This window comes from Odocoileus virginianus, chromosome 27, assembly GCF_023699985.2.
Source record: "Odocoileus virginianus isolate 20LAN1187 ecotype Illinois chromosome 27, Ovbor_1.2, whole genome shotgun sequence".
NCBI classification, from domain to species: domain Eukaryota; kingdom Metazoa; phylum Chordata; class Mammalia; order Artiodactyla; family Cervidae; genus Odocoileus; species Odocoileus virginianus.
The window spans coordinates 19327744-19346802 of record NC_069700.1 but is presented as its reverse complement, the minus strand read 5'-3'; the positions used below and the strand labels follow the sequence as shown (position 1 = coordinate 19346802).

At 44.1% G+C, this 19059-nt stretch overlaps 1 protein-coding gene and 1 long non-coding RNA gene across 8 annotated transcripts in view; one reads left to right on the top strand and one right to left on the bottom strand.

Annotated features, from left to right (window-relative positions):
• The window catches only part of LOC110143236 (uncharacterized), a 71569-nt gene extending 67728 nt beyond the window's left edge, over nucleotides 1–3841 (bottom strand). For both annotated transcript variants that reach the window (XR_002315543.2, XR_011483876.1), the window contains exons 1-2: nucleotides 3619–3841; nucleotides 24–153 (exon numbers count right to left, since the gene is read on the bottom strand). This is a non-coding gene — a long non-coding RNA (uncharacterized lncRNA). The remainder of the gene's footprint in view (nucleotides 1–23; nucleotides 154–3618) is intronic.
• A 4995-nt stretch (nucleotides 3842–8836) lies between these two features.
• On the top strand, nucleotides 8837–18812 carry TMEM14A (transmembrane protein 14A). 6 transcript variants are annotated; one of them, XM_020902810.2, is made up of 6 exons: nucleotides 8837–8936; nucleotides 11637–11804; nucleotides 13242–13326; nucleotides 15273–15374; nucleotides 16653–16740; nucleotides 18222–18812. In XM_020902810.2, the coding sequence occupies exons 3-6, from the start codon at nucleotides 13257–13259 to the stop codon at nucleotides 18259–18261; spliced, it is 300 nt and encodes a 99-aa protein (XP_020758469.1). In that variant the 5' UTR covers nucleotides 8837–8936; nucleotides 11637–11804; nucleotides 13242–13256; the 3' UTR covers nucleotides 18262–18812. The 6 variants fall into 6 exon arrangements, with proteins under 6 accessions (XP_020758469.1, XP_020758475.1, XP_070312406.1 ...); XM_020902816.2 differs by having other exon boundaries at nucleotides 8842–8936; nucleotides 11720–11804; XM_070456305.1 differs by having other exon boundaries at nucleotides 8865–9006; nucleotides 11755–11804.
• Nucleotides 18813–19059: the final 247 nt, after the last annotated feature.

Genomic DNA, 19059 nt, shown 5'->3' with positions numbered 1-19059 from the left:
CATGCCTGGGTTGCAGTCCATACCTGGTAAATTACAATACTGAGAGATGGGAGCCAGGCATCAGTAGTTTTAAAAGATGGCCAGGTGATTCCAGTGGGCAGCAAATTTGGGGACCACTGAATTGAGCATTTCAGAAGCCTCTAAGGAGATAATCTAAGAAGAATGAGAAAAGACAAACAAACAGTTTTCCTAAAGTTCTGTTAGAGGCCTCTTTGCAAAAGGGAATGGCAGAAGCATCCTATTACATTTTGGGCACAGCCCCAGACAATTTGAGGGAGAAGCCCTGACTGTTTCTTACTCATCTCGCAGGCTCCTAGCATTGAGTTTTCCCTAACTGAAAGCTCCAGCCTCCATGCCAGCATTATTAACCACTTTACTAATTGTATTAACTGACAAAAAAATATTTTATAAATAGTTCAATTTCTTCCTATCCATCTTTATCCCAATGATCTTTATTAAATCCAGCCTGAGAAATGAGTTATATAAACGCTGATAGAAGTTTCAGGGCCTCCCCAGGTATTACAGGTGTGTGGCTGTTTTAAAATTAACTCTCCATCCACACCTGGTTGGAATGTCAGAAACTAATATTCACTTCCCTTTTCCCATGACATTTGTTAGAGATACCACTTAAACTTGCTCTAATAATTGGTATGAAGTATAAGATGAAAGGAGAGAAAGAGGCTGAAACTTTCCTTTCTTTAAGTTTGGACCCAATTTCACCTTTGCAGTGAGTCCTACTACACTGATGAGTGGATTTTCAGAATGTTTCTCCATTGCATGTTTCCAAATGTTATCATGCCCTCTTTTTCGACCTAAGTCTTCTCTTGGGACTTTTTCTTTTAAATTAAAAGCACTGTTTAAAATGCATGATCAGAGGAACATTAAAGTAATGAGAAAAGGCAGCCTTATCGGATAAGATAATCTGCTTTTCCTCAAAGATGTCATTTTTATTGCATTAAGGATTGCTTGCTCAAAGAGATCTGAAGAAGAAACACAAATTAAGTCTGTACATCAAGTCCTCTTTCTCACATCTGTTTGATTTTTACACTACTAGTACAGAATTGGCTCCATGGAGACCCAAAGAATAGGAAAAATGAGCTATCTTTAATATTTGTTTTTTTTTTATTCCAAGAACTCTTCAGGGAAAGATGAAGTTAGACAGAGATGCTAGGGAATGAATGTAAATCCATTTTACCATTCAATCCATTTACCTGCTAATCAGGACAGAAGAGTCAGGAGTCATGACCTCTGAAACAGAGGCACTTCTGGATTTAAGCACACACAGATGCAAAGCATTCGACTCAGTTAAGGACAACAAATGGAAACAAAGCAATGCACACGGTTACCTCTCACCCCTTGATGGAAACTTCCCTTCAGCAACACCTGGAGGCTGCACAGTCAAGACGATTTAAATAAAAGACTCAGAGGCAGGAAACCCCTACTCAGCCCAGCTCTTTATGAACACAGCTTGTTGCTGCACCAATTTACTCTGCCTCTAATTCACAGTTCTCTAGCCCCACCCTCCTTTGGTTCTCACCAGGCAAGGAACCCTTCCCATCCAGCCCCCTGCAAGGGCCTTTGCTCAGGCCATTCCTGCTGCCTGCAATGAGGGCCCCCTGACTCCGTGCTGCTGGCTCCCTCTCAGACTTCAGGTTTCAATTACAATATCCCTTCCCACTCCCCTCGCTCCAGAGTCAGTCTCTAACTCTGAGTCCTAGTCTCAGACTCTTATTCCAGGGCTTGACATCTGTTGGGGGGCATCCCACAGGTCTGCAAGCCTTGGAGTTGTCCAGCCTCAAGACCAAAGAAACAGCCTGGAGACAGCGACAGAGACATGGGTGGTTTATTGGAAGGGGGAATCCTACAAAGGGTCCTGAAACAACAACTCAACACAATGTGTGGACAGGACATGGCAACATCCTTTGCTATTCAGGGGAGAAGGAGGCTACCATTTACAGGGAGAATTAATGTCAGTTACCAGGGACTAATTAAGTCCTATAACTAAGCGGACTGAGTATTTATGTGAGTGAAGCAGGGGCTGGTGGAGCAAGGGATGTACGCAGAGTGAGAGAACAGCCATCTTGAATGGCCTGACCATATAACATCTAACAGATAATTATTCATGAAATTAATAAATGCTTTCTCTAAAAAATTAATAAATGCCTCCTCCAGCTAGATGAGTAGATAGCTTAACATTTATTAGGACAATTTCAGTGACTAATAAAAACTGACTACATTTTTCTTTTGGCCTCACCATGTGGCATTCAGGATCTTAGTTCGCTGACCAGAGATCGAACCCCTGTCCCTTGCCTTGGGAGCAGAGAGTCTTAACCACTGAACCTCCAGGAAAGCCCTGACTACATTTTTAATTAAACATGCACGCCCACATGATACCTAAATACAGAGACTACAGTGATCAGCTCAAGCCATTCAGGATCTGAGACCACTTTCTAATGATGATATGTAGGCTACTCATTTAAGCATTCAGTGATCTGTGAGCCAGACCTGACCACTCTTGTTTCCCAGCTGTTTCCTCCTCCACTCACTTTCATGCATCTAGTCTCTGTCCCATTCACCCATTAGAGACATCTCTACTTATGAGTCATAAGGGTCATTGATTTTAAAGTCTTGGAGAGCAAGGACCACGCTTTAAATAATAATAGCAAACACTATTGAGTATTTCCTCCGTACCAGTCAAAATGTTATGTGCTTTCCTGTATTAATAAAATATGCAGTGAAGCCATGACTGGAGCCAGGCCCAACAAATGCAGAGCCAGTATACACACTCTTCTTTAACCTGGATCTGACACTTCTCAACTGTCAGCATGACCTTTGGCAAGTTGCCTCAGTTTCCTCTTCTGTAAAATGGGGATGACCCATTATCTATCTCAGACGGCTACTGAGAGGACTAAATGCTTAGAAGCCCACTAGACTCATTAAATGTTAGTTGTTATCATTATTGTTTATAGTTACGTCAAAAATTCCAAGAAACCTCTCAGTCCTGGTTTTAGAACAGAAAGTCCCCGGTTCTCGGCAAAAGTTAAAAGTGAGTCTAGATGGCAGACTCAGGTAAAGGAGTCAGAGGTTCCCTGCTCATTCTCCACTGCCTGCCTCTTTCAGAGCCCACCTAAAAATTCCCCCTTATATCCTGGAACTGACCTTTCCCCTCGCCACAATATTTCAGAAACCTGTACTCCTTAGTCTACAGGCCGTACTGCAGAACGCATTACTTTTTTAGTACATTCTTTTACGCAGACCACCGATCTGTTTTCTAAGAGCAAATTATTTGGTGTCAGACCGTTCCTAAGTCTATCAAAAGGTTTTAAAAGTCCCGGCTACCTGAACGAAACGAGAGCATCTAGTGCCCCCTGCCGCCGTTCGTAGGAAAGGCAACCAAATAAAAAACGCTCGATTCTTTGACCGTGAACTTTTGCTGATCAAGTTTTAAATAGAAATTGGTATAAATACCCTAAAATTGAAGCTAGATTCCCGTTTTATCTTTTCTAGAAGTCAATGTCTTGAAACTCAGCTGTTTACTTTGCCTACGCAGGAAAAAAAAATGACTAGCTTAATTATACTTTTCTCATTTACTTTTGCTTTCCTTGAATTCGACTGTACCTGTTGTGACTTGGGGATTTATTTGTACTGGTTTTTGTCTTACTCTTGGCTCGCTTTCACTTCTGTGAAGCCTGAGGCTGACGCCCAGGGCGAAGGTTGAGGCGTCGGCTGACGGAGGCGACCTCCGCCGGCTTCTCCGGCCTCGGGAACCCTCCAACGCGACCCAAGAAGCCTCTGACGCGCGTCGACCACTCAACTTCCTCAGACGCCGAACTTCCCCGGATTTATAGAGCGCGCCGTTAGAACCAATGGGACGCCGGCGCACAACTAAGTGTCGGATGGGCTCAACCAATGAGTATGCGAGTTAGGCGATATGGGCCCGCCCACCTCGGCCATATAAGCGGTCTGCTGGTCGCTCACGACGAAAGCAGGTGGTTCCGACTATGGTCTGGGCTGTGTCCGGTGCCCACGAACGGGCTCCGCGGCGTCCTCGCCGGGAGGGTACAGCTGGATCTGCTATGGGGGTCAGAAGCAGGTCAGGGCGAGCAGCCGATGGAGACGATGCGCCCAGCCGAGAACAGGCACGGGGCCGCCGGAGAACCTTCCAAGAGCGAGCAGGGCGCGGGTAGGGGCTGGGAAACTCGGGAGTCCCTGGGTGGCCTTGGGCATCGTCCCCAAGCCTCCTGGCCTAGAGGATAGGAGGCCGGGCGTCAAGTGTGCGCTCGGATTGGGGCTGAGCCAAGTCCTGCCGTACCCCAGCCAAGACCTCCATCCCCCCGGCACGTTCTCCCCTCCAGCTGGGAACGGACTCACTGTGTCACCGCAGCCTCTGCCCCAGGAAGGCCACGTTTCCTGACCGTGACATCTGAGCACAGAGGAAGACAGGGATAGACGGTAGCACTTTGATAAGAGGGTGTCTTCCAGTTGTGACCGCCCCCCGGGCCAGGTTGCCCTTTCTTTCCCCTCCCAGCCTGAAGGGGCTGCAGTCTTGAGTTTTGTTAGGGCCTCGGTGGAGCTGAGATCTCAGTAAGGAGGTGGTGCAGCTTTGTTAACTGTCTTTCCAAGATGGAATCTTTCATCCTCAGGGTGAGTGAGAATGGACTTTTGCTGCGAATTGTGGCTTTATTTGTAATCCTTGCAGTGAAAACTTTGGGGTACCCAGCCCTTCCTTAGCTCATGGATTTCTAGTAAGGCATTCAAAGCTCATGACTTCTTTGTAAGACTTCTTGTGGCCATGTGTCTCACCTGACCTTTTCAGAAAATTGTTCATTGGTGGCATAAGCTGGGACACCCAGCCTGTGTATTAACTGTCATGTTTTGTATCAGGAGAGTGCTAGTTTTAACCTTTTTTTTTTTTTTAAATAACACTGAGTATTGTGACCATGTTTTCTAAGAGGTCAGATAATGAAAATGAGAACAATTATACTACCAAGGCAAGCATGATCCCATCACCAAAAAAAAAAGGCTAAACAACTGTGTTATGTTAACTTCCCTGCTGGCTCAGACGGTAGGTAAAGAGTGCCTTCAATGCGGGATACCCGGGTTCAATCCCTGGGTCGGGAAGATCTCCTGGAGAAGGAATTGGCAACCCACTCCAGTATTCTTGCCTGGAAAATCCCATGGACGGAGAAGCCTGGTAGACTACAGTTCATGGGGTGGCAAAAAGTCCGACACGAATGAGCGACTTCACTTTCTTATGTTAACAACAAATGGAAGGACACATACGGTTGGATTGAAAGGGGTGGGTGGTGGTAAATAATCCACACAGAGCATCCTGTGCAGTGTGTGGGAAAGACTGGGATTGGGCGTAGTGGAGAAGCGAATGTGAAAGCACATTTGGAGCTTGAATCTGGCAAGTTCAGAATGAGAGAGGTGAGTGCCTCCAAACAAACCAAAAGTGTTGTCTTTTGGAGAAATGAAATCAGCCTTCAGTCAGAAGTATCAACAGCAGCTGCTGAATTAGCATGGGTGTCCCACATGAACAGACATGCCTTGTCCTTTGGGTGCCTTGATTATTTTATGAAACTGAGTACAGTCACTTTTCCTGATTCAGAGGCAGTGACCAGAATATCCTGTGGTTATATGATGAATTTACAGATGTCAGCAGCTGGGCTGTCACAACAAGGCTGTGGAAACAAAGTGGGTGGATGTTTTTGGAGAAATGGAAATGAATCCCTACAAATCTAAAAACTTGTCATTACTAATAAGTAAAATTCCAAGTATTCCATGTTCAAATGTTTGTATTGAGTGGATAGCTTAATATCATCACATTGGCCTGAGCCTCAGTGTGGTGAGCATGAGAACAGAGCTGCAGGTCAGAGTGAATTTGATGACTTTTGACTGTATTTTATGCAGTTTTACCACTGCATCAAAGAAAAGGATGTCCTAAAGGCTGCAAGCAACTCAGAAAAGTATTATTGGAAAAGAAGATAGAAAGAATGAAAATATTCTACCGTATCTTGGGACAGAAATATGTCATCTTTTAAATATGGGAAATACCTGTTTAATCTTATTCATAGTTTCCTTTTAAAGTTTTACTTTATGTATCTTATTTATATATTTATATTTAAAATATCCACAATGTGTCTACTTTAGAGATAAATGATACACATGTATTGAGATGCTTGTTCAAAATTTGTTTGACTGATGAGCAGAGAGAGGCCTAAATGATAAGTAACCACGTGGGATCTGGAAGAAGAAAAGAATCAAGGACCTGACAGAGGGTTTGTTCTTTGTTTAAAAATCAACTAGTCCCTTGTGATGTTGGTTTCTATGAATCAATCTCCCAAAGCCAGGATGCCCCTGGAAGAAAGGATACAAACTGAGTTTCTGCACATTTGAAAATGAGGACCAGGTTCAGGATCACAGAGCATTTACTGATGTGCAAACGTCCTTGGAAGTCCTGCCTGAGCAGCCCATCTGCAAGTCAGTCGGGCTCTCAGCCTTGCCCTTCTTTTCCTTCACATCCATCAAATCAACTTAGGAAACCCTGCATTACTGGGGACTGGGAGTTCTGCAAATCCAAAGGGGCCTGAGGATAGAAATCAGGAATTGGAGAACCTGGATGGGAAAAAGAAGTTTCTGTGTTCACCAGCCTCTGACTGAAATTTAACATTTGTTTCCATTAGGAAAATAGGCAGCAAACCAAGTAGTACTGGTACCTGTGACTGTGTCATCCCCACGAATCACAGATACTCACATGTTACAGATACCTCAAAGTATTGTTATATGCACCACTACTTGGAAGTTACAGTAATTATTATACCCACTCCTAGATCCCATGATTTAATAATGAAGCACATCTTTGGCACAGATTTAAATGTGTACTACTTTAATAACTTTCCTTCTTTGGATAACTTTATTTCAATAAAACTGGCTTCCCTGGCAATCCTGTGTATTTTATCTTGTACGTTTCTGCAGGAGTGGTGGCACATTGGAAGTGGATAATGAGCAAACAGCTTTACAAAAAAGGCAGAGGTGAATAGATTTTGCTGCACCCTCACCTTGGGCTCTAATCTTCCCATTAGAAGGAGTAGGTGGCAGTTGGTGGCATGTAAGTTGAGAGGACCGTGGCCCCTTTGCCCAAGAACCTTCCTGTTCCCACATGTTGTTCATGTTGCTTTTTTAGATGAAAATACCTTGAGTAGGAATGCTCATGCTTTCAGCCTCTAAGACCTCAGTGACAGGGCTGGAAGGGATCTCAGCATCATAAATCCAGGCTCTGGGGTTCAGGGATAAGTTATTTACTTGAGGGGGATCATATTAGTTAAAGATAACTGAGGTATCCCAAAGTTTTTGGTTTTATTCTGGATAGAGAAAGTGTCCTGGGAGTCTTGGGAGAGAGAAAAAGGGAAGGAGGGAGGAAGGAAAAGAGACACACACACGTGGGTGTGCACATGTGTGGGAGAACACACGCACAAGGGTTCCAGCGTGCACTGGGCTAAGGATGGGCATAGAAGGGGATGAGGAGAGCTGGAAGAACTCAGCACCAAACTCTAGGATACCACTTTCTCCATTCACATTCCAGCGCCTGCCATCAACTCTCCTATGCCTCTCCCAGAACCCTGTTAACTCCCTCAGCCCACCTTAAGACTTCTCAGACGTTAGATATAGTCACACTGCTTCCTTGAAGCACTTTTAAACACAAGGAGTAGATTCAACAAACAAATATCACAAGGTTTAATTATATATTCTTAGTTTTCTTTTTTTAAAAAAGAAATCCTATTATTCCCAGTCCCGCGGCATCCCTATAGCTGCTTGATGAACCCTAGATGACGCTTCCCTGGTGGCTCCGACGGTAAAGAATCTGCCTGCAATGCGGGTGACCTGGGTTGGATCCCTGGGTTGGGAAGATCCCCTGGAGACGGGAAGGGCAACCCACTCCAGTATTCTGGCCTGGAGAATGCCACGTACAGAGGAGGCTGGCTGGCTACAGTCTATAGGGTCGAAAAGAGTCGGACACGACAGAGCGACAGCCTAGATGAGAGCCTTCTTCAAATCTGAAGAGCTATTATATAAGGAAGAGGGTGGGAGTTACTGGCAGTGGCCTGGAAGGCAAAACTGGAGTGAGGTGAGAAGTTGTAGCCTGGAGGCAGGACTCACAGGTTTATCCCTGGGAATGCGTTATTCTGGAATTAGACATGATTTAGTGCCTTTCAGTTCTGGCACTCTGTACCTGGTCCCTTCAGGTACTTAAGGCCGGCAAATCCTGGGTTTTACCAGGATGCCGGTCTCCGCACCACATCTAGATAACGTCGTAGATGGTGCGATGTAGTGAAGGGTGCTCGGGCTTTGAAACCAGACCAGCTCGGGCTCTAACCTTTGCACTCCACTTAGGAGTTGAGCCTGTGGAAAACTCCTTTGCCTCTCCGAACTTTAGCTCCCTCCGCTGAAAATGGGGTCAATCTGCTGGAGAGTACGTAAAAGGCCTGCTGGAGAGGCCCCACAAACGCCCCTTAAATGAAGGAATCTCTTCTCTGGTAAAAAAATCGTTTGCCCTCTGGAATCCCCGTTATACCCAGGTCCACGCCCAGTCTCGCTCCGTCCAGCAGGGGGCAGCAGACTCCAGTCCCAGGATCAGGGCCAGACCCGAAAGCCGGGCCGCCGGAGCGAGTGGCCGGGTCCCGAGCGAGTGACCAGGTGTGGCCGCCACCTGGGATGCTAGAGCGCCGGCACTGCAGGTGGTACAGGCAAGTAACAACCTCCGCTGCGCCGGGACGGAACCGACCGGGTAGGACCGAGCTGCGGAGGAAGGGATGCAGCGCATGCGCATGAGGGGGCGGGGCCGGTGCTTCCTGGAACCAGCCGTCCCGCCCAGTGCTGGGAGGTGAGCTCTCAGTGGGAAGGCGCTGGCGGTGAGCTTAGCTTCTCGGTTCCAGGTACGAAGTTTTCCTGTAGCTGGCTCCCAACTTTTTTCTTTTCACCCGCGGGGAGAGCTTGAGGCTGCAGGTGAGCTGTACATCTAGCTGTACCTCGAGATCTTTCTGCCCGTAATTTTCATGCAAAGGTGCAGAAATAGGCAAATAACGATGCCGAGAAACTTGGGAAGATTTTGCAGGGGGTGGAGTCTCCTCTTCCGGGTATCGCTTCTCTTTTTTCTGGGAAGTCCCCGAATTTCTTCCTTCCGAGGTCCTGAATCTCCTACCTGTCCTCCCTCCTCCCTTCCCGGAGCTAGGGAGAGATGGAGAAGGGGGTGGGGCCCTTGGATCAACGCAGAAATGCTTGGTAAGGTTTCAAACCTTCCCAGCACCATCCAGACTTCACTGGAAAGTCTTTCGAGCCCCCAAGGAGTTCAAAGGTAGGTAATTATTGATACTTAGCATAGCAAATGGTTTTTATATAATAGCTTAGGGAGATCTCTTAGTGGGTTCTCCAAATTTTTGAGGGCTAGGGACAAGCCAGGGCCCTATCACCTAGTTTTGTCCGCTGTGCAGTAAATCATTTTGCTGCATTGCACCCAAGATGCTTTCTGGCTTTTTCCAAGGGCTGGGCATTGCATTTGCGATGGGAGCACGTGATGCGTCGCGCACACCATCCTCATTCCCGTCCCCGCCTTGTTAACGCAGCCTCTGGCTTTCTTGTGTAATTCTGAGCAAATCAAACGGTCCTGCAACGGAAAAGGAGCGACAGGGCGAATTGCCTTTTGCTTGGATTTTCGCTGTAAACCCTTACAAGAGCTGAAAATAGATTTCTTTTGCCTCCTTAGAACAACACTCAGTTCACTAAGGAGATGAAGCGATTTTTCCTGGCAATAGATCTATGCGAGGGTAGGTCAGTTACAGAGTATCTTAAGGCAGAAGTTATTCCTGAGTTTAGTCTTGAAGGAGCTTGACTGGTGCGGAGGAGAGAGAAGGTCAACCGAAGTGACTCTGCATCAGGGCCCCAAGAGAGCGTCAGAGGAAAAACTGGGGTGGGGGTGGGGGCTCAGAAGAGGGAAAAGGAAACAGCCTTCCACAGCGGGTGATTGACTTAAGGAAAAAATTAGGTTCCTGTTACCACCTGATGATAAGTGATTTCTCTCATAACTTCACCTCTGTATGTAAGGGTGTTTCCTGTGTGTTGATCATCTTAGACTGAATATGTTTCCCTGTCTCAGGAAACAATAGCAAGGCTCTTCTCCTCACTAGTGGCCCAAGCCAGAGACTCATCCCTTCCCTGACAACCCCCACCCCCCCCACACACACCCTGGGTTTGTTGATTCAACCACCTGACCTGTCCACTTCATCCACTTTCATTTCTCCAGGCCAGACCACCATCATCTCTTGCTTGGCTTACTGCTTCCGACTCCCAGCCTATCTTTACCAGACTCCCTTTATAGGGCTTTCAGGAGTCGTCTGGCCCTTGCTCACCTGCACCCCCTCTTTTCACACCCCTTGCACTGCTCTCCGTTTTAAAACCATGCCATGCTGTCTCATGCCACTGGGCTTTCGTAGGTGTCTCCCTTCTGCCTAGGACACCCCCCTCCTTGCCAGCCTCCTTCCTTGCTTTCTCCTGCCCTCCTCAAGGCCCCCGCTGGGCCCCTGCTTCCTCACAGAATGAAGCTTAGGCTCCCAGGCTGGGAGGGTGAAGCTCCTGGTTATAGGGCTTGTCCCTGTCCTCTAAGGGCTCCCTCATGCAGCTGCCGCCTCCCTGGTGCCACACTGGAAGTCCCGGAAGATCAGGGCCGTGTCCATCAACGGGGCTTTCCGTCTCTTCCTGCTGCCGGCACATAGAAGACATCCAAGAAATCGTTGTTGATGTAACTGAGTATATGTGCAAGTTATATCAGTACTGTTATGGCTTGAGTCTATGAACGCCTGCATCTTAAATCCACCCTGCCTCAGTTGATTTCTTACTGTGCTGAAATAGTATTGCCCTTGTTCACGTCAAGCATAAAAATGGGTGAAGAGTGAAAGGGAGGATCATCATTTGAGCAGCTAATATTTGTTGGGTGTTCAGTGTGTGCCAGGCATGGGTTCTGAGTGCGTTACAGCGGTAACTCATTTCATCACCATAGCAACTCTGTGAGGTAGGCATGTTTATTATCCCTGTTTTATAGATGGAGAAACTTAAGATACAGAGAGATTAAGCAACCTGCCTAACATTACATGTTGGTGAAGACAAGCATACCCTGTGGAATGTGATGGGCTCCTTGAAAAAGACAGGAAGTAGGACTGGACGTGAGGTGCTCACAGGGCTGAGGGTGATAGGTCTCCAGGTGCAAGACAGTGCAGTGTGGGCTAAGCTACGAGGCCAAGAAGTGCTTAACGCAGAATTCAAAACTTTCAGGAACTTCAGTGTCACTTGCATGTTCATTCTTTTGGCAACTAACTTAGTTTTTGGAAGTACTACTGATTAGGAATGAAACTTCTCTGAGTCTGCTATCTTGGTTCTGCTGTGTGACCTCGGGGCTGCTGCTTGCCTTTTCTGTGCTTTAGTCGCCTCATCTGCAAAGTGGATAATGATAGTACTTACCTCCTAGGGTCGTGGTGATAATTAAATGAGTTGATACATATAAGGCCTTATAGTGGTGCCTGGCACATGGTAACTGCTCAGAAACAACATCTTCATTATGATTTATCCATGGTTTTGGAACACAGGTCCTTCCTTCTTCTATATTCAGCCCCACTGGACCACTTCTTGGGCATCAACAACCATCCTGTTTTAATTCTTCATCCCACAGACACTGAGAATTTTCCATCGTTGCCTCCTTTTCAGCGCCATCACCTCCTGTGCCTTGGGCTCCCAACCCCAGACCCTTCCTCGCAGTAAGTGCTAGCTTACTTTCCTTTTCCATTCTTCTGGGCGAGTTTGTTACCAGTTGCTACAGAGAATTAAAGATCAGGTTGACCTAAATGGCAAACAGTGAGAAAATTGTGAAAATACAAAAAATTCTCATCTACCATTCCTTGTGTATACAAAGATAATTATTTTTCCCAGGGAGAAAATAGAGATGTAAAAAGATGTGCAGTCACCGCCAGGAATCTTAGAATTAAAAAAAAAAAACCAAAAAACTCTAGAGCTTACCTCGTCTATTCCCCTCATTTTGGGGGAGTTGGCCTTTTAGGGATGGGGCATGGTCCAGGGTCCAGCAGCCACTAGTGACCAGAAGCCGTGTGTCCAGCCTGTGGCCAGCACTCTTTCTCCTACGTCTTGGAGAATTCCAGGCAGGATTTCCGTGGAGTTTCTTCGAACTTTTCACCTGTGGGTGTTTCAGCTGCTGCTGTGAGGCCTGCAGGATCTCAAGGCCACTCAGTTAACTTCTGCCAGGGCTGCCTTGCATTGCATCCTTCAATGGTTTCCCGTGGACCAAGCGTGGGTGTCTCTGCCACCACAGGAGAGCTGTCTCACAACAAAGCAAAGAGCACGTTGGAAGGGAATCAGTCAACAAGCACACGTCCTTGTTACCCCTTTCCTGTTCTTAGGTGTAAAGAGCGGGTACAAAAAGGAAAGAATTACGAGATAGAGTTAAGGTCAAGGAAGTTAGAAGAGCAGACTCTCTAGACCTGGTGGACGGTGCAGGTGGGAGTGGTTAAGGAGGTTAGGGGTGTGGCTGAGAAGGGGAGTGGTTAAAGAGGTTGGGGGTGTGGCTGAGAAGGGGCGTGGTTAAGGAGGTTAGGGGTGTGGCTGAGAAGGAGCGGTTAAGGAGGTTAGGGGTGTGGTTGGGAAGGGGCGTGGCTAAGGGGTTAGGGGTGTGGCCGAGAAGGAGTGGTTAAGGAGGTTAGGGGTGTGGTTGGGAAAGGGCGTGGTTATGGAAGTTAGGGGTGTGGCTGAGAAGGAAAGGAGGTTCAGAGGAAGATGGTGCGCAGAGAATGTAGGTCAGGGAGAAGGGGACAAGTTCCAGGCACGGAGTGCAAAGTGAACATGGCAAGGTCACTGCCCCGCTAGGAGACCGCGCTAACCAGAGCAGAAGTCCTGCTGGGGAGGTGGAAAGGCGTCCCCAACTAAGAGGACAGGACAAGTCTTGCAGACAGGAAAGGAAAATCATCCTCAGGTGTCTCCCTGAGTGATCTTGAGAGTGATGAGGGTGGGGAGTGATGAGTGGCGGCTGAGTGTTGGGAGAGGGGGAAGATCTAGCTGCCCTTTTCTTAGTGGACTGGAGAAATTAATGTATATAATTCTGTGGAATGCACATCATTTTTATATACATTTGCTCCCCCAGACTCTTTTTCTCTTGTAAAATATGTCCCTTCCCCTTGCTTTAGACTTGAACCTTGCCAATGGACCTGATTGGTTTTGGTTATGCAGCCCTGGTGACATTCGGAAGCATTTTGGGATATAAGCGGAGAGGTGAGGCCAAACCAGATTTTTCCTCAAAACGACCTGGTGGGAGGTTGTGCTGGGATCATCTGAGGAGTCTATAAATAGGACAGGAAGCTAATGAAGTCCTCAGGTGGCTGAGGACCAGTATTTGGTGGGAGGATTCGGGGAAGGAGGCGGGGTTCCCTGCGGCTGGGTGAACAGAGCCCGTCACTCCAGAGCCTGGGTGTCTGGGTCTCCCTTCATCTGTTAATATCAGTTGCATAATTAATTGACTTAACCTCCTCAGGGCTACTCATTTATTATCAGATGAGTTGTTTTTTTTTTTTAACATACTCGTAGTGTCAAAAGGGCTTCCTTTGTGGCTCAGGCTGGTAAAGAATCCGCCTCCAATGTGGGAGACCTGGGTTCGATCCTTGGGTTGGGAAGACACCCTGGAGAAGGGAACAGCTACCCACTCGTTTTCTGGCCTAGAGAATTCCATGGACTATATAGTCCATGGGGTCCCAAATGTGTCAAAAATCTGAATTACGTTGATATTGTGTGTGGCAACAGAAAATTTGTTCAATACTTAGTTATAATATCTGAAGTGGTCTCTTCATCTCTGTCCCAAGGTGGAGAAAACACCCAGTTGATAAAATAAAGGATTTCATGGAGAAAAAGATGAAAGGCCAAGTTTTCTATTTTACTTTGTTTTAAGGTAGATGCATTTATATAGTCACAGTGTCCCACATGTCTCTTTCTTATTTTTTTAAGAAATTCATAAAATGAAGCTATATTTTGAAGACTGTTTTATCAGTGACATTGGGGGACTTGAATTTCAGGTCTATATGGTTTTGAAGGTTACTTCTTTTAGTGATTTTTTTGAGGTGTAGGAAAAGGAGAGCGAGAGTGTGTGTGTGTGTGTGTGTGTGTGTGTGTGTGCTGCAGGGTGTGGCAGGAAAGGGTTACTTTAGTTATAAGTTATAAGGCATCTTCTTCCACTTGTTGACTGAAGAATTAAGCTAGAACCTAGTGCATGTCACTTCTGTTTCTGGATGGGTGTGTATGTATGTGCATTGCTGTAATGGTTCTTAACCCTGCTGCAATCTGAATTTTCTGTAGATGTTTAAAAAACAGAGATGCCTTGTAACTGAATCACTTTGCTGTACACCAGTAACTAACACAACACTGTAATCAACTGTACTTCAATAAAAATAAATGATACATTTAAATCCCTTTCCCCCCAAAAAAACCCCAGAGGTGCCTTGACCCTAGAGATTACAATCTGATAGATTCTAAATAGAGTGAGTGCCCTGAAGTGGGGATGGTGTGTGTTGGTCACAGTATCACTGGCATGTGCCCTCTTGCTCCCTACCTAGGGCACAGGAAGACCTCTCTGTCTGTCCCAGTGCCTGGGGCAATGCTGGGCAGGTACTGGGTGCAGAAGGGGATGGGTTGGCAGCTGGGATCAGTGACCAGATTTTTCCTATTACTCATTGTCGTGATCCACCCATGAGTCCTTATGTGTTGAGGCTGGAAGCTTTGTTAATTATTCAGGAGAGAACCACTGCTTGGTTTGCATAGGACCCTCTCTACCTCCATGAGTTGAAAACATCATTTATCTTATTTTTATCATCACAAGCTGAGAGTGAAATAATAGAGGCAAAGAGAATAGGGGGAATAAAAGAGGGACATAAGGAAGTTAGATAATTGTCTAAGATCATGCAGTCGCCATTGGAAACACGACGATAAGGCAGACTTTATCACCATACCCATCCCTCCCATTGCTGTGTTCTCGGGGTTCAGCATGAAACAGGCATTTCTTAGAAACTCTCCATGGATAGCTGACACCTGATTTGGCCTTGTGCAGTTACAGTGCCCAAGAAGAAACACATTTCTTCCACTTGTTGCTTATATCACACATTAAGTGATAAAGATATGTCTTCATTTGAGGATTTTCTATCCTAACCCTTACTTTTTTTTTCCCCCTCCAGGTGGTGTTCTGTCTCTGATTGCTGGTCTTTTTGTTGGGTTTTTGGCTGGCTATGGAGCTTACCGTGTCTCCAATGACAAGCGAGATGTAAAGCTGTCACTGTGTAAGGCATTTTTTTCCTGGTTATGCAAAATCAAAGCCTGGGGGTAGCTTTTTAATACCCAACCCAAGTGACCTAGAAAATACCAGTCAGATGGCAGGTGGCAAAATGCTTGTATGGAGGTGGAAGACTATTCTTGTTCCTTTCTACACAGACCTAATCAAAAGTAATGATGTTGCTGCCAGGCCTCAGAGGAATATTTCTGTAAAGTTTGTTACTAGGAAGAGACAATAAAATTAGAAAAAACGAGGAATTATGTCTGAATTTTCTGCTAACCCTCCTAAATTCATGTTAGCATAGTTTATATTACTGTGAAAATATCTAAAAAAGACAGTCTTGGATTGTTTTATTGAATTCACAAACTGCTTTTAGATCCCACTTTGCCTTAAGATTTAACCTAGAAAAGCAAGGCTGGAACTTCCCTGACTGTCCAGTGGTTAAGACTTTGCCTTCTAATGCAGGGGGTGTAGGTCTGAACTTCTGGGCAGGGCACTAGATCCCACATGCTGCAATTATGACCTGGCACAGCCAAATAAATAGATAAATATTTTTTTAAAAGATATATATATATTGGGCATTTTATTCATATGCACTTAAACAGTTAATATATGTTACTGCCAGTCATGTTGATTTGTGTATTAGCAAGTGATTTTGCCTTGAAAGTTGTTCTTAAATTGTGATATCAATGGCCTCATCTCTTACATAGTCTCTGATCATAGTGGTTCAGCTCCTAAAAGACTGGTATGGTGCTTCTGAATTTAGTATTATTACTAGACTGTTCTTATATATTTCGTCTCCAGGCATTCATTTTTTTCAAAATGGAATGCTATGAAATAAAGTCAGCCTTTTCCTACTATTATTTTAATAATCAAGTCTTGCTTTAAAGATTCGCTTTAGTAACTGATTCTTTTCCTTTCATTTGTTGGATGTCTCCTGTGAGTCTAGGCATACTGCCTAGTGTTCTGAGGAAACTTGAAACAGATACAGTCCTGGCCTTCCCAGGAGTGTTCTATAAATAGAAATTTAAGTTAGAAAAACACTTTTTCTTTTCAAGATATTTCAGTAATGGATTTTAACATGCTGTTTACTCAGAAACCTTGTTGATTAGCTAATTTATAAAGTATTTTGACAGAACACTTTATCTTTTCAAGAACATAGCAACTCAGTACCAACACATAATCATTGTTATATCAGAAAGCTAAAATCAAATCCCTCTGTTTCACAAGCAAGCACTGATAACATGTTTGAGGCCCTGGTTCAATGCATTGGTCTGTTTTTTAGTTACAGCTTTCTTCCTGGCCACCATAATGGGGGTGAGATTTAAGAGATCCAAGAAAATCATGCCAGCTGGACTGGTTGCAGGTTTAAGGTAAGAAAAACCTATTTTGATCTATTCTTTTCTCTGTTGTCATTTTGAAGTGCTGAATTTTGGGCAAAAGTCAGTTTTAATTTGAAAGGTCAAAGTAATTTTTATTACAGTCAGCATGACTGTAAAACCTTAAAACATCATCCATTCAATCGCTGACATTTATGTGCCTGGGAATGTTTTTATCAAATACACTTAGTGTTGCTGTAGTATCTGATCACATGTACACAATTACCGTTTTTCAGAATAAAGAATTAAAATCAGCCTCATTTTTCTCTCAGGATTTACCTGTCTGAGACAGTAAGTGTATTCATTTAAATCTGATATCTCTCTTAGAGAGTTCGACAGTGATAGTCTCTCACAGTTATTTTGAGTTTTTAAGGGAGAAAACTTAATATTTTTTAAAAAGATAAACAGGGAGCTTCATGTTTCTCTTAATCTTAATTCTTTCCATGAGATTAAGCACATTCCCAAGTGAAAATTTGTGCATAACATTTTAAATTCTTCTTGGAAGCTGCCTTTATATGTTGAAAGCTGTCAATGTGTTCATCTTCTTTGATGTACGTTTTCACTTTTAACAATTTATGCTAAAGAAATAATGAGATGTATACAAAGACTGATGTTTATTGCAACTCTGTGTCTAGTTGAAGACATGATGAACTGAAAAATTAGAAACAGCTTGAAAATTCACCCGTGGAAATGGTTCAATAATTGTTTTGTCCACTTAGTAGAATATTGAGCAAGTATTGCATCTCATGTTTTCAAAAACCATTTAGTGATGTTTGAAAATATCAATGAAAAAATAGGAGATGAAAACAGAATAAACAACCAAATATAGTGTGATCTCAATTTTTTGAAAGTCTGTGTATAAACAAGATAGGAAGGAAATTCTTCAAATACTTCATATTAATAATCTCTAGGTGGTAATGGAATGAGAAATTTTCTGCTTTCTACTTTTCAATAGAATTTTCTAGCGTGGCTGGATATAGTGTTTACGATTTGGGAACGAAAGTGTGATTATACAGGGCTGATTTCTAATGAGAGTCCTGTTCTAATAATGATACTTGGTGGTGGAAAGTCAAAGTAGGGTTTACAGCTTAAAAAGACAAGACTCCAAGCTTGGAAAGTAGCTGAGATTGTAATAATGGCATAAAATTGCCCCTTGATGAGTTTTTCAAGCTCCTTGCCTTTACTAACTATTGAAAATTGTGTTTTCTAACCTTTCTCTTACAAAAGTTCAGCCCAGATTTTCAGAACATTGAATTCTGAGTTTTCTCCTTCACTTAGTGAACATTTTTTAAGTGGCCAGTTCAGTCACATCTTGGAAGTTCAAGTGCAGGGATCCTGAGAGCGTCTCTGGCCCAGGCAGTGGCAGCAGAGATGCACCCTGGAAGCCAGGGTCTAGTACCACACGTAGGTGGGCACGTGAGCCTTCTCTCACCTCCTGAGTCACCTCCCCTTGCCTGTCTTTTATTTTAACCCAGCCTCTTGATGATCCTGAGACTTGTCTTACTGCTGCTTTGAGAATCCAGAGGAAGTGAAAACTAAATCTGAGTCATTCTGCTGTAACGGGCAGAAGCCCACTGTTTGTATTGAAAAGATAAATTCCAGTATGGGATGTTCGATGTGGTCTTATTTGATGTTGGAAACTGCCCGAGAAACACTGTTGCCTCTAATAAGGACACTAGTTTGAGGGATTTTTGTTTTTTTTAAATAAATAGTTTAACTGTTTTCCAATTGTTAGATTCTGATTTCATTAAAGATATTTTCATGAAATTGTGATGTACTCTTTGATTTTTTTTTTATGTCATGTTTTATAGATGGTGGTTCCTAACACTCATGTCTGGAATAAGTTTAAATTATAAACTAACTTATCAGATGATGGAATGCCCTAATTGGGCTTCATGGAATGCTCTTGTATCTATTTGTCATTTGTGTTATATTCGATTTTTTTTCCATTTTAATTGTATTTCTGCCTGTGGTTTTTTTTTTTTCTTTAATAAACTTCATCCCCAGCACACTCTGTGCAAATAGAATGTATTCAGTATTCAAATAAAAGACCTGTTTTAAACCTGTTTCTCTCATTTTAAAGTCTTCTCTATATCCTCATCATCTTTGATAGTATTTTTCTCAAGGATTCTATTCTACTCCCTTTATAATAACAGAAAATAAATAAAAGTTTAAATGTTTATAATTTGGAATAATAAAAAGTATTAAGAAAATATACTGATACAGGACTCCCTGATTGTCATTCTTTAATTGTAATTCTTTTATGTTAAATAGTGTTAGGGCATCAGATCACCCTCATTCTATACCATGAAG